The sequence below is a fragment of the Hibiscus syriacus genome, unplaced genomic scaffold (assembly GCF_006381635.1).
Source record: "Hibiscus syriacus cultivar Baekdansim isolate YM2019G1 unplaced genomic scaffold, ASM638163v2 tig00015101_pilon, whole genome shotgun sequence".
NCBI classification, from domain to species: domain Eukaryota; kingdom Viridiplantae; phylum Streptophyta; class Magnoliopsida; order Malvales; family Malvaceae; genus Hibiscus; species Hibiscus syriacus.
In genome coordinates, this window is record NW_024062347.1 from 20,893 (window position 1) to 36,908 (window position 16,016).

At 33.7% G+C, this 16,016-nt stretch overlaps 1 protein-coding gene across 2 annotated transcripts; it reads left to right on the top strand.

The window, feature by feature from the left end:
• The first annotated feature begins 3,166 nt into the window (after positions 1 to 3,166).
• On the top strand, positions 3,167 to 6,484 carry LOC120207632 (pentatricopeptide repeat-containing protein At4g33990-like). Of its 2 annotated transcripts, XM_039207068.1 has the most exons (3): positions 3,167 to 3,218; positions 3,664 to 6,071; positions 6,102 to 6,484. In XM_039207068.1, the coding sequence occupies exons 1-2, from the start codon at positions 3,207 to 3,209 to the stop codon at positions 6,055 to 6,057; spliced, it is 2,406 nt and encodes an 801-aa protein (XP_039062999.1). In that variant the 5' UTR covers positions 3,167 to 3,206; the 3' UTR covers positions 6,058 to 6,071; positions 6,102 to 6,484. The 2 variants fall into 2 exon arrangements, with proteins under 2 accessions (XP_039062999.1, XP_039062998.1); XM_039207067.1 differs by lacking the exon at positions 3,167 to 3,218 and having other exon boundaries at positions 3,595 to 6,071.
• Positions 6,485 to 16,016: the final 9,532 nt, after the last annotated feature.

Consider the following 16,016-nt stretch of genomic DNA (forward strand, 5'->3'; position numbering starts at 1 on the left):
ATCCGACCAAAATAAGGTTTCACCCGACCCGATCCGAATATATGAAATAGAAACCCGACCCGAAATAAAAAAAATTATTTTTATTCAATAAAAATAGTGACTTAATTGAAAAAAATTATATATAGAAGGGTATTATTATAATTATTCCTAAATATATAGGATAAAATTATATATTTTTTCGAGTTGAGTCGGGTCGGATTTTTTCACCCTAAACTCAAACCGACCCCAACACAACATAAAAAACCCGACCTGACCGGATTCGAATTTTTAAAAAAAAATCCGACCCGATCGAGTCGGGTCGGTTTAAATGCCCGTCCCTAACTGTAATATGAGTGGACGAGATTGCTTTAGCATTGGAGATGGCGCAACGTGGACCAATGAAAGTGGGAATCGGATTTTTTGACTTGACGTCTACCGAATTCGCAAGAGAAACATGGGGCACTTTCTAGCCGTCAGATGTGCTTTCCGACAAGGTGATCGGATGGTGATGATTGCTTTGAGTTATAGGATTATTTTTTTACAAAAAGCTATAAATGAGGAAAATTAAGAAAGATCATCCCCGTTGCTTAAACTCGATTCCTCCCTATTATAAAATATGTAATTAATAAATTTCAACGTAAAATATTTAAACGATTAAAATATTTTTAATAAATACATATAGGAAACAGTTAATTACAATTATTAAAAAGGTAAATATGTTTTTTGGTACTCAAAATTTTTTCCAATTATATATTTGAATGGTTTTAAATAATAACAATTTTTTTAAATACTGTGAATTGATTATAAAATAGTTTTATATATAATTTTTTAATAACTAATAATATATACATCTTATAAATGTAATTGGTCGAATTAAGGATCTCTTAAGGAGAATAATATTCTCCTTAGAACATTGATATTGTTTGATAGATTCATATAACATTGGTTTTTAAATTAAAATATTTCACTTTTATTTAATAATAAACCATATATACTTGTCCGATAAATAAAGTTGACTTGAGCAAACATATTGACCAATTGATCAAGTTGCTTGTTTTTGTTCCATTATATTCTCTTAGATCATGAGTTTTAAACTCATTAAGAACACTATTTATTCCCTAGAATTTCTCTTTCCTTCCCATCTAAATACGATTAGAGTTAAATTTAGTATTTATATATAAAAAAAAAGGATAAATTATGCATTTAGTACTTAAATTATTAGTTTGATATATTTTAGTACCTAAACTTTTAATTTTTTTAAAATCATACTTAACGTTTGATTTTTGTTTCATTTTAGTACTCCCACCGTTAAAAACATAATGCGTTTAGTACCTAAACTATCAGTTTCAGTCCTTTTTAATAGCTAAACTTTCATTTTTTTTAAAACTTAATGTTAAGTTTTTAACGGGATTCTAAAATAAAATAAAAACTAAATATTATATATGATTTTAAAAAATTGAAAGTTTAAGTATTAAAACATATCAAAATTAATAATTTAGGTATCAAACAAGTAGTTTACCCAATAAGGAAAGTGGACTTTACAAGTGTTGTACGATCACACATATCATCACATGCGTGTGTATCGAACGCACGTGATCATAATGCAAATTAGCATCTTGCTTTATGACGTCAGTAGAGTAGAACATGGTCTCAATAATAATGAGCAGAGGAAAATATTTGACCAGCGATTAAATGTGGGGTTTTGAGACGCACGGCGGGGCCGCCCATGCTTCCTTCACTTGCACGCCCACATACTGTCATGGTGGGCCCGCACGTATGTAATCTAGGTTAGTTTGACATTGTTTTAAAAGAGTAATTTTTAAAAATATTGTGAAACGAATTTTTAAAATTGTTTTTTTAAATATAATTTAAAATTTAATTGTTTGAAATTACTATTTAAAAAAAAAATTAAAAATATAAAATATTTATTATAAATATTACATTATAAATAAAAATATAACATTTAAATTATATTTATACTTATTAACCACAGTCACTAATTTAAATTTAAAATAACATAATTTAAATGATATATTTATTCTATTAACAATTACAAAATAAAAAAATGATATATATTATAAATAAATTCAAAAATTATTATTATATAAGAATTATGTCAATTTAAATTATAATAAAATATAAAAATAAAAATAAAAAGTAAATATAATAAAAATATATTTTATAATAGCTCATTATTAATATTTTAATATATACATTATGAATTTTATTTATTTTTAATTAGTTAAAATAAATTATTAAAAGTAATAATTAATTTTTAAGAATATTAGTATTAAATTATTAAAGTAAAATGTAAATACATAATTGAGTGTAACTTATACATTAGTAAATGTAAAAGTATAAATTTGATTCTAAACGCAAAGTAAAAATGAAAAAAAAAACTAGAAATTATAGCTTTTGTAGTTTGTTTAAACTATCGTTTCCACTGTAATTTTTAAATTGTTTTACTCGTTTAACATTAAATTTTATGATTAAAACAAAATTTTTAACTAAAAGTACTTTTTAGACATCATTATTAAATGTGCCTTAATTTCACATTTCATTGAGTAATTTGTACGTCCTCTTCCCTGTGTCTACCATGCACTTCTCGTTGAGTTTGAGTAGTAAGAAATTCTTGGAAGAAATTAAATTGTTGAATTTTAAAATAATAAATACTTGAAAATTAGTATGTAAATTAGTCAAAAAATAATTTTATAAGTTGTATTATGATTATGATAAATTCGTATCTATAAATACATTTAAAAATAAAAATTTAAAAATTAAACATTTAACGTTATGTAAAAATTATTTCTAAAGACGGAACTATGATCAAATATTATCTCATAATATTTTTTAAATTTGATACTTTCCTTTTTCTGCGCAATCTCATAGTGCTGCTTCATAAAAACGACCGAATATGGGAAAAGTTATCAAGTTCGGTAACAAACATGGACTAAAAAGTTCAGGGTCTATTTTGAAAGAAATAATAAATTTAGGGACTAAATTCTACTTTATGCCAAAAGGAATTACAGGACCAGATCGCAGTAATCAGATCCAGAAATGTACTTTTCAAGAACAACCTTAAGTCTTTTAGCCCAAGTCCAGGCCCAATACAAAATGTCTTTGATTCCTGATAATTCTTAAACCCTAATAGGCCTAACTGTCATTCCTGCAACTCATTCAGCTTATCTTCATCATTGGAATTTACACTCATTTTACTTAACATTTACATGTATGTTCAGGTACGATAATTTAATACTTTGGGTAGTCAAGGGATTTTCATGAATGTTTTTGCATTTAGTTTAACGATACTTCATTCTGGGAATACATGACTATCGAGTCCAGAAATCTATGGCGGGAATACATGACTATCGAGTCCAGAAATCTATGGCTATGAAATAGATTAGAGAAATGAGGGTGCACCTTTAAAACTGGATTTTTCTGATTAGATACATAGCGAATCATACAATCTATATTGGGTTGTTGTTCCATGTTAATATATATACTTGTCTCGAGTCTTGAGTTATTTGATCAGAAAATCTTCTTTGTTGACATCTACTGGTGTTTGTGTTTTGTAATTGCTAGAGTTAGTCCCCTTTCTTTTTGTTTCTTAATTTCCTCCCTATTTCAGTATGCTTTATGCATTATCTGTTTTACTATATATCCAAAAGTTTGCCGTTGCTTCAGGCTCGTTGCACCTTGTTTTCATCATCCGTGAGTTTTTGCCGGCTTACATCAGATGGAGGCGCTGCCCAGAGGATCGATTTCGACCGCCTATTCAAATCCTGCAACCGATTGCACGTTGCTAAGCTCCTGCATGCCCTTGTTGTTGTTTCGGGGAAAGCTCAAAGTGTCTTTTTCTCTGGCAAACTTGTTAATGTTTATGCTTACCTTGGCGATGTCTCATTTGCGCTTCGCACATTCGATCATATCCCCAACAAAGATGTTTATACCTGGAATTCAATGGTTTCTGCTTATGTTCGTACTGGTCATTTTCGGGAAGCTGTTGATTGTTTCTATCAGTTTTTCTTGACCTCTGGTCTTCGACCTGATTTCTACACTTTTGCTCCTGTGCTAAAAGCTAGTAAGAATCCACTTGATGGAATGAGGATACATTGCTTAGTACTAAAACTTGGATTCGAATGGGATGTATTTGTCACAGCTTCCTTGGTTCATATGTATACCCGGTTCAGAGCTTTCAGCTATGCTCGTAAATTATTTGATGATATGCCGGTACGAGATATGGGCTGTTGGAATGCAATGATTTCTGGATACTGTCAAAATGGCAATTCTGCAGAGGCATTAGATGTTCTGAATGAGATGAGATTGGAAGGGGTAACAATGGATCCAGTTACTATAGTTAGCATTCTTCCAATTTGTGCACAATCAGATGATGTTTTAAATGGAATGTTGATTCATGTATATGCTATAAAACGTGGATTGGAGTTCGACTTGTTTGTGTCTAATGCTTTGATTAACATGTACGCCAAATTCGGTAAGTTGGCAAATGCGCAGAAGGTTTTTGATAACATGGTACTAAGGGATGTGGTCTCTTGGAACTCGATAATTGCTGCCTATGAGCAAAATGATGATCCGGACAGGGCACTAGCTTTCTTCTACAACATGCAGCTTACTGGGATTAGTCCTGATTATCTGACGTTGGTGAGTCTATCTTCTATCGTTGCTGAATTAGGTGATTCTCGGAGTGCTAAGTCCGTCCATGGATTTGTCACGAGGAGAGGTTGGATTCAGAAAGATGTCATCTCTGGAAATTCAGTGGTTGACATGTACGGTAAATTGGGTGACGTCAATTCTGCACGTGCAGTTTTTGATGCCCAACCTGTTAAGGATGTGGTATCTTGGAACACTTTAATCACTGGTTATGCCCAAAATGGTTTGGCAAGCGAGGCTATTGAAGCATTTGACATGATGCAAGAGTACAAGGAGGTGGCACCAAATCAAGCAACATGGGTTAGCATTTTACCTGCTTATTCTAGTGTAGGCGCCTTGCGACAAGGAATGAGAGTTCATGGGCTGTCTATTAAGACATCTCTCTATTTGGATATCTTTGTGGGGACCTGCCTCATTGACATGTATGGGAAATGTGGAGAATTAGATGTTGCCATGTCCTTGTTCTACGAAGTACCCAAAACGACTTCTGTCCCCTGGAATGCTATAATATCATGTCTCGGAATTCATGGGCATGCTGAGAAGGCTCTTAAACTATTTAGAGAGATGCGAGAAGAGGAAGTGAAGCCAGACCACATAACTTTTGTATCTCTGCTCTCAGCTTGTAGCCATTCAGGTATGGTCGAAGAGGGTCAGTGGTGCTTTAATGTGATGAAGGAAGAGTACAGGATTGAGCCTATTTTGAAGCATTACGGTTGCATGGTAGATATGTTTGGTCGAGCTGGGCATCTCGAAAGGGCATATGACTTTATAAAAAACATGCCAGTAAAGCCTGATGCATCAGTTTGGGGTGCCCTTCTTGGTGCCTGTCGAATTCATGGAAACGTCGATTTGGGTGCCATTGCTTCCGAACGCTTGTTTGAAGTGGATTCAGAGAATGTCGGGTACTATGTTCTGTTGTCCAACATCTATGCAAATATCCAGAAATGGGAGGGAGTGGATAAAGTAAGAACGCAAGCCAGAGATATGGGATTGAGGAAGACTCCAGGATGGAGCTCTATCGAGGCGAATAACAAGGTTGATGTCTTTTACACCGGAAATCACAGCCATCCAAAATGCGAGGAGATATACAAGGAGCTGAGGAGTTTGAATGCTAAAATGAAAAGCCTGGGCTACGTTCCGGACTACAGTTTTGTTTTGCAGGATGTTGAAGACGATGAGAAGGAGCATATCCTTATGAGCCATAGTGAGAGATTGGCGATTGCTTTCGGAATTCTTAACACCCCTCCTAAAACTCCAATCCGAATATTCAAGAACCTGAGAGTTTGTGGTGATTGCCACAATGCAACCAAATACATATCTAAAATAACTGAGCGAGAGATCATCGTGCGGGATTCAAACCGTTTTCATCATTTCAGAGATGGGGTTTGCTCCTGCGGTGACTATTGGTAACATGAAACAACAATAAGGGATTACCCTTTCTATGCGTAAGCATTCAAGCCGGAGCACAGATCAATTGTCAGTAAACCATGCATCCGAAACGAGTTGCACTTTCGAATCTGCTAACTGGTTTGGCTTAGTCAAAAAGTTCATTCTGTCATTTCTGAAGTCCAAATACTCCTTTGTGCTTTCTTTCTGGGGCATGCCGTTCATCTTTACATGTGTTCGTGTATAGATTGCGAAACATTCATGTATTTGTGTCCTGTTTATGTAAACTTTTCAAGTCGAGTCCGGTCGGAGTGGTTCGGCCGACTAAGAAGGTGCTATATTGGAAGGAATGTCAGGGGTCTATGTGCTTATCTGGACTATGGTTCAAGCCAACAAGGAAACAGAAAATAAGGGGATCATACTTAGTTGAGTTGAATTTATTAGTCCCAACTCTCCCTAATCGCCAGCTTCGTTCTTTCATCATTATTTGTTATCCGTATGAATAATTCAAATAATGAATTATTCAAAATTAATATTCACGTTGATTTTAAATTCACTGCATACTAATTATAACATTTAATATTTAAATCTGTGACAAAAATGATTAAAAAAATATATTTGATAAATAATATTATTTTACAATTTTTTTCTAATATGATATTTGTGTTTTCTGTTCAATGTTATATATGAATTTAACTGATATGATATTTTTGTTAAATTTTACAATTTTATTGATCGATAAAAATATAATATTAATTGGATGTGTAATATTATGCGTTAGATTTGTATATTAAAAATATACTATATAAGATATCATATTAGACCAAAAGAATGTAGATATCATATCAGAAAAAATATCAAATTCAGATATTAAACTGAACACAAAATATAAATATTATATTAGAAACAATATTAAATTTAAATATCAAACGATACATTAAGCTTAAAAAATTAATTTTGTAGATTTATAATTGTTTTTATAACATTTAAGACGTAAATTTAAATACATTTAAATGTATACTATTATTTCATTTTTTTAATGAAATAAAATTTAAATAATTTAGTTATTATATTAAAAACCCTCAAATTTATAAATAATTATAAATTAACCATTAATTGACAGCTTTACCCATGTGGCCTTAAATGATTCATTGGACTTTTATAATCTAGGTTGGAGCCACATAGACGTACCGACCCCAACAAATTTGATGATTTTGCAAACATAACGTCCCCAAAGAAGTAAAATAATATAAAAAGATCCCCTCCCCTATAACCACGAGAACTTTTAGACCATTTATGTGATTTAGTCCTTAAATTATATCATTTTTTTACTTTGGTACATAAAATTTTTACTCACTTTTGTACTTAGAATATCATTTCATTCCAATTTATTAAAACAGTTAATGGTGTCAAATACGATGCACCACATTTCACACTCGTTTTAGATTTCTTCTAAAAGGAGGTAAAATAGGGATGAAATTAAGAAAATAGATATAACTCAAGGGCTAACTCACGTATAAACCCAAAATGTTTAAATCAACACCAAACAATGCCTGGACATTACCCTATATGTATAGATAATTAGATATGCGTACACTTTGAGACGCGTGGTAAATCATAAAAGAAACGTCCCAAAATATCCTTCTTTCTCCCATGACACCAAAAAACCTTAGCCGCCGTGAAACACCGTCCGACAACGACTCTGAGCTCGATGCCGAGACGTTATCGGCCTCCGCCACCTCCTCCTCAGCACAAATACATGACACAAATAAATGTCGTACGTTTTATCATACAATTACATGATAGATTGACAGATAAAAATCACACGTTTTATTGTTCTATTGCACGTTTGGCTACTTGTGCGGGTCTCTTAAGATCTCATTTGGGTGATTGGATAATCAGCTTCTCAAAATTTATTAAAATAGATAGACCCTAGACTCTATATTTATATCCAATCCAAATACCCAATGCCCATACAAAATCAAACCCAACCCAACTCAGGGACTTAAATATAAACCCAATTAAATTACCCAAATAATTAATTTAATTTTAGTATGTGAAATAATCAACCCAATATATCAATTAATTTAATTAAATAATTTCAATACATAAAATATTAACCTTTAATTTAATATAATAAATGAGTGAGAAGAACGCTTTTCTACTGGATGAAAATTATACAAAGCGTTGAATCCATACATTTCATGAAAATTTAGGGGACAAATTGGAAATTATCATTTTATTAACGTGGCATGTCATTAATGTAACACGAGTTAACGTTTGAGTGATTGTTTTATGATAAAATAAAATCGACCATTAGTATAGTTCAACCTTAATTTAGGGGTTGTTTGTTTACTTCAGAATGATTAAGCGTTTAATGATTCAAATGCTGAATGATTCAAAGGCTCTGTATGAATTAGCTCTGAATGTGACATGTTGTTTGATAATGTCTCTGAATCATTTAGAATGTACTTTTGTGCTGAATCATTCAGCATTGTTTTGCTGAATCAGTCAGCACTGAATCATTCAGAGGTGCGAAACAAACGCGCTGAATGCTGAACCGTTCAACATTCAGCGTTGAATGGTTCCATTAAGAGGCAAACAAACAGCCCCTTAGTCACTAATAACTTTGTGTAACTAATTTTACTTTTTTGTTTGGTTGGTGGTTGATCTTGAATTCCTCAAAGGGATTAAAATGAAAAGAAAGATGAAGTGGGGGGACCTTCTTGTCTAATTTGACTTGTGTTTCTTCCAAATTTCCTGACGTCTCCACTGTCAAATCTAAATGTTGTAAAGGACCACTTAGCAAAATACCAAAACTTGTATTTTCCGATCAGAAAATAATATCAAAAAATATAAATGGTAACAGGTTATCATTTGATATATTAATAGTGAAATTTGATTCAAAATTTGGGGAAAGTTTCACATGCAGCAATCTTAATATACAATTAAGGAAAGACGTTATTGATTTTGTTAATATTTTTTTTAATAAAACCGGTAAAAATTATCGGAAATATTATTATTTCTACCGATTTTGTTATTATTTGACGTTTTATAGGTTTTGTTAATATATCCGGTAAAACGTTACCTAAAACATTTTTTTTACCGATTTTGTTATTATTACGCACTTTATCGAAAATGTTAAAAACATTAATGTTTTATGTAGAAATATTAATGTTTTATGTAATTTTTTACCGGTTTTTGTTAAAAATAATAATAAAATCAATAGCATATTTCCTTAGCTTGTATTAAGGTTGCCGCACGGTAGAACTTACTCGGAATTTGAAGATACATTTAAACATGCTTTAATTGAATTATTAGGTTAAAACCCTCAATCTTTTGTTAAAAAATTGACTTGTCTATACTGCCTTTATCCACTGGAGTTGCATGTTAAGTAGAAAACGCAGCGTTTAGGGTTTTTCACCGTCCACAGGTTTACGCCGCCCACGTAGAATTGACTTGTTCTGAGACAGGCTGTACCCAGTTTTTAGCTTTGGTTTTAGCCCATTCGCGTCTGCGGAGAATTGGACCAATGTTTTCCTTGTTTATTTATTTTTGGGGAGCACAAGGTTCCAACTCTTTGACCTATTAAAAATTGGTCAAAGCCTTAATCCCAAATTACTATTAATTTATTTATTCACAAGAACAATTCTAAAAGTAATCAAATTCAAATGATTATGCTTAATACAAGATAAATCTCATATAATAAAATAAAAAAATCAAAATATGTATGGGATTGGACCCACTATTTGCATTAATTTTGATTTTGTTGAATGGGGGTAGCCTTGAAATTGTCAAGGCAGCGGATGCAGTGGACCCTGTGTTGTAATCATGTCCGGTCGTTTTCGGGTTTTGACGGTTGATTTTTGTCCCTTAGGACTCCCCAAAACTTCTAGCTGTGTCTCCGCTGTCAATATGAATGCTAAAGGACCGCTTTGCAAAAATACATACTCTCTTTCCCCAACCAACTAAAATTAAGGGTAACGTACACAAATACTCTCCGGATTATATAATATTATTTTATTAAGTCTCATTATTATTAAAAGTTATAAAATACTCTATTAATTATAGAATGTTATTTTATTGAGTCTCATTACTATTAAAAATTATAAAATATTTCATCTGTCACACCCCCAATTTCAATTTAAAATTTATTAAATTAATTAATTGATTTTATGGACTAAATTATAAGTTTCTGAAACTTTTGGGCTAATTTCAAAAGTATGAGAAATTTAGGGACTACCCCTATAATTTTCCCATAACAAAAAATATCATCTAACACAAAATAAAAAAAATGGTTGTTGGGAAAGCTTAAACCCATGACCTAAAGGATGGGCTCTCATGCTAGCCATCTAGCCTAGGTCAATGTTGGAGATTATTATAATAAAAACAAATATTAAGGGTTAGACTTTCGGGTTAAAATACCCAAATCAAATACCCCCATTCATGAAACCAAAAAATAACCCCCCATTCTCAAGTTTTCCCCAGCGATCCACCACGCTCCGATTGTCGTTGTTGTGCCCTGACACCACTGACTGAACCGACATCATTCTATGACTTGTCCTCAACCGTCAAACCTCCGTATTCAGCCATCGTCCGACGCGAAGAAAGAGAAACTCGTTCGTCGACCCTCATCGTCACTCATCGCTCCGGCCGGAGGTGCAGGTCACCGTCATCTCTCTCAGGAGCGTCCGATCATAGCGATTGCAGCCCCATTAGCCACTCATCGTGCCTCCACGCTATTCGTTGTCGAGTAGCGTTTGAACGTCGTCGAACCCAATTCCAACGCCTCGAATTCTCACATTTTTCGGTCGCCTCTGTAATATCCTCAATACCGGGTTAGTGACTAAATTGGAAAGTTTTAGATTTTGGTGATTAAAATAGAATGAATGAATAGTATAAAGATTTATATGTAAATGATTGTGTAGGATTTAATTGAAAGGAAGAAGGAATGGAAGGGCCAAAGAGTCATTTGCAAGGAAAATTAATTAAAGAAGGGATAAGGATATATATGAGTACAAGTGGGTTGAAAAGGAGAGAACAACAAAGGCTTCCAGAGTTCTCTTATTCTTCTTCTTTCTTCCTTGTGCGTGTGAACCAAAACAAAGGTAAGATTTCTGATTATTGAGTTTCTTGTTAAATTTAATATTGGGTTTTGATTATTGGATGATAACTAAGCTTGAGGAAAGCTTAAGTTATCTTAACATCAAATGATGATTGAGTTAGGAGAGATTTAAGATTTGAAGTTCTTAAATGAAATCTTGGAATAGAGTTCATAACTAGAATTGAAAGTTATATTTGACTTGTCATCAATCTAGTTAAGATATACGAAGTGTTAAAAGCGGAATTCAAACATGTTGATTTATTAATGTAATTCTTGAATTACATATGAATGATATGATTTGAAGGTTTAAGATGAAATAAATGAGTATAAATTGGTTTAAGGATGTGTACTAGAGTTAAGAATGAAAAAGAGGATTAAACATGAAGGATTTAATCCAAAATGAATGAATTTTCGGGTTCAAAAAGACGATTCTGGGCAGAGTGCATCGATGCACATTCATAGTGCATCAAGGTTAAAACCCAGAAATTGTTTGAAGGTGTATCGATGCATTGTTAGTGCATCGATGCACTCTTTTAAAATAAAAACATCGAATGTAATTCATGCATCGATGCATCCCATTAATAATGAAACATTGAATGCAATTGGTGCATCGATGCATAAGGAGTGCATCGATGCATCCCAACAATAATAATACATCGAATACCTTTTATGCACCGATGCATCAGTAGTGCATCGATGCATACCTTCATTAAAAGATGAAATTTACTTTTCTCTTAGTCTAAAGAATGAACCATTAGAATATATTAGTTATAATACTGATATAGATCCATGTGCGATTATGTAGATACTAAAAGTAAGCTTATTCCAGAACGATCAAAGGATTAGAATCGAATCAAAGAAAAGCTAAGGTGAGTGCATACTATATGTATATTATAATGGAATAAGACTTGTGATAAGTCTAATCCCTAAGTTGATTTTTATAATATAGTAGTGGTGAACATGCATATATGATAATTATTGTGATACATGCATAAGACGTATATATGTTCATGTGATATGATATGTGATATGACATGTGATATGAGAACATGATATGAAGTGATATGAGATACATGATCACAAGAGAAATGATATGAGTACATGAACATATGAAATATAATAATAATGTCCATAGTATACGATATGAGAACTATAGGTGTAATTGGCATGCCAAAAGTCGAGGGTATAATAGTCCTTCGTGATGTAGTCCTTTGGGATATAGGGGTCCTACGGGACATAGATAATAGTCCTACGGGACGAATACTGAACTAAGGTTCGGTGCCCCATGAGGGAATTGATACGAGCTGTGGTGACAACATTAGTGCACAACCTCAATGTACTCACATACCTCTATTCTCAATAATATACATGGCTATGCAATTGAAATACCGATTTACAGTGAAAGTGATACAAGAAGGTAAGTTTCGTATGTGCATTATATGTTATCGTGCGATAGATACATGCATATTGAAATGTCATAATCCAATTGTAAGTATGAACATTCATAAGTTTATTGTTGCATATTCATTTATTGCCTCACTAAGTCTATGACTTAGCGTGTAAGTGATTTACATGTAGGTACCAAGAATCAGAAAAAGTGGAAATAGAAGTAGCACAAATAACAATACTACTAAGAGATCAGATTAGAAGTAATTGACAAAGTATGTACTTGGTTATGTATAGAATGTTGGCATGTAATAAGTGTTAATTACAAATACTCTGATCGATTTTGTATTTTATGGACTTATGTAAATTAAAGTATTTCGTTTTAATGAAAGTTTTAAAAATTCCAGGATTTTCTATAAGAGTCAAAGTTTGAAAAGTCAATGTGACACCTCAGACTTGTATTCGGGTTGGATATGAGTTAAGGGTGCTACATTTAATGGTATCAGAGCTACGGTTTAGTCGATTCTCGGCATAAACTGAAGTCTAGAGTATCTTATAAGGTATACATGCCAACAAAATAGTGAAAACTTCTGATCTGATGGAATTGTAAGTATGTTGTTTTGCTAATAGAACTATATGGTTGTATTTTTATAGATGTCCGGACAAAGTAGATCTAGAAATGAAGCGGGAGAAGATAGACCCGCTGAAAGCAGTAATTCACCTGCCCTGGTCAGGCAGAGTGAAGAACAAACATCCTTTGGAATACCTGTCAATGATCAAGATATATTCTTTAGAATGTTAGACGCGGTATTGGCACGTTTCCAACCTCCTGTTACTTCAACTCAAAAAATGAATGTTACGAAAGAGTTGAAGAGATTAGGAGCTCCAGAGTTTAAAGGGGAAGCCAATGAAGGTCCTGTTATTGTAGACCTTTGGCTTAATGACATGAAAGTCATGCTTACGGGACTTCATTGTTCCGATGCTGAGAAGCTGGATGGAGTAATTTCCTTGTTGAGAGGACAAGCAAGGATCTGGTGGACCAATGGTACATTGAGGATATCTAATGCCCAAGTAACTTGGTCATTATTTTTAGAAGAATTCAAGCATAAGTACATTGGAGATCAATTTGTTCGTCAAATGAAGCAAGAGTTCATGAATTTGAAGCAATAGAATCACATTGTATATGAGTACGAGTGTAAATTCAATAAGTTGAGCCGCTTTGCTGCCGAGCTTGTTCCTACTGAAAAGGATGCTTGTGAGTAGTTCGTAGAGGGTTTACATCCCCGGTTTAAGGAAATGTTGATTGTCTTGAATTTATCATCATTTCAAGAAGTAGTTAACCGTGCCAAGGCTCTAGAAAGAGCTCAGAACGAGATGTTTGAAAATTCAAGAGCTTAGACAGTCAAAAGAACGGGTGTTTCTTCGAGTTCCGCACCATCAAAAAGGGGCAGAGATGCTGGTTTTCGACCCCAAGTTAGATCAGAATCAGTGGGCATCCTCCGCTAGAGGATCAAATCAAATGAGAGGTAGACAAACTCAGTCAGTGGAATCTGGAGCTGGGAGAACTAATCAGAGTTAAGCCAGACAATGCTCGCATTGCGGAAAGAATCATTTAGGGGTATGTCGGATGATTTCTGGAGTCTGCTTTAGATGTGGAGACGCTGGACATTTCGTTCGAGATTGTCCAATGTCAACCAGTGAATCTGTACAGCCAGAGAGGTCTGTTTCTGTAGCCCAGAGGGGAAGAGGTAGAGGCAGAGGAAGAAGTCAGTCAGAGTCCTCTGCTCAACAGGAGATACACTCCACTGCTCGAGTGTACAACCTCAAGACCAATGAGGATTAAGATGACCCATATATTATAACAGGTACCTTTCTATTGTTTGACAAAGGTGTTATTGTATTGATTGATCCGGGGTCTACATATTCATATATTACTAGTACGTTAGTAAGAGAATTGAACATTCCTTTAGAAACTACTAGTAATAAAGTAATAGTGATGAATCCACTAGGGCACAGTGCTCAGGTAAATATGGTGAGCCGAGCGTGTCCCATACGGATTCAGGGAATTGAATTTCCTGCTAATCTGATGGAATTACCTTTTAATGAATTCAAAGTGATACTGGGGATGGATTGGTTATATCGTTATTACGCTGATGTCGATTGTAGATTGAAAAGAGTGACATTGAGAAGTTCCGAAGGAATATAAGTTATTGTATTTAGTGAAAGATGGAATCCATTAGCAAGTGTGATTTCAGTGATGTCTGCAAAGAAGTTACTACTACAGGGATGTTAAGGGTTTATTGCTAATGTACTGGATGTTAGAACCAAGGAGAAAGGGATTGAAGAGATTCCTATAGTCAGAGAGTTTCTCGATGTATTTCCTGCAGAGTTGCCAGGTTTACCTCCTGACAGAGAGGTAGAATTCTAGATTGAGATAGTACCAGGAACATCACCCATTGTAATGGCACCATACAGAATGGCTCCAAAGGAATTGCAAGAATTAAAGATTCAATTAAAGGAGTTATTGGACAAAGGGTTTATTAGACCAAGTGTATCACCTTGGGGAGCTCCAGTTCTATTTGTTAAGAAGAAAGATGGATCAATGCGTCTTTGTATCGATTACAGACAACTCAATAAAGTGACCATCAAGAACAAGTATCCACTTCCCCGAATCAATGATTTATTTGATCAATTAAAGGAAACTTCAGTGTTCTCAAAAATTGATCTATGTTCGGGTTATCATCAATTAAAGATTAAAGAAAAAGACATTTCAAAAACGGCGTTTAGAACAAGATATGGTCACTATGAATTTATCGTGATGCCAGTTACGAATGCACCAGTTGCTTTTATGGATTTAATGAACAGAATTTTCCAACCGTATTTGGATCAGTTTGTTGTGGTGTTTATTGATGATATTTTAATATATTCAAAGTCAGAAGAAGAGCATAGTTCACACTTACAAATTGTTTTACAGATTTTACGAGACAAGAAGCTTTATGCAAAATTCTCTAAATATGAATTCTGGTTGAATGAAGTGGCAATCCTTGGACATGTAATTTCTGCAGAAGGAGTTTGAGTGGATCCCCAAAAGATTAAAGCTATTCTGGAGTGGGAAGTTCCAAAGAATATATCGGAAGTTAGAAGTTTTCTGGGGTTAGCTGGTTATTATCGAAGGTTTGTTAAAAACTTTTCGATTATAGCATTACCCCTGACTAAACTGTTGAAAAAGGAAGTAAAATTTGTTTGGACTCAATAATGTCAAGAGAGTTTTGAAAAGTTAAAGAAGATTCTTACAGAATCTCCAGTGTTAGTTCAACCCGAGTCTGGAAATAACTTTATAGTGTATAGTGATGCGTCTCATAGTGGTTTGAGATGCGTATTAATGCAAGAAGGCAAAGTGGTAGCCTATGTTTCGAGACAACTAAAACCGCACGAGAAAAGTTATCCAACACACGACCTAGAGATGGCGGCAGTAGTGTTTGCTTTAAAGATC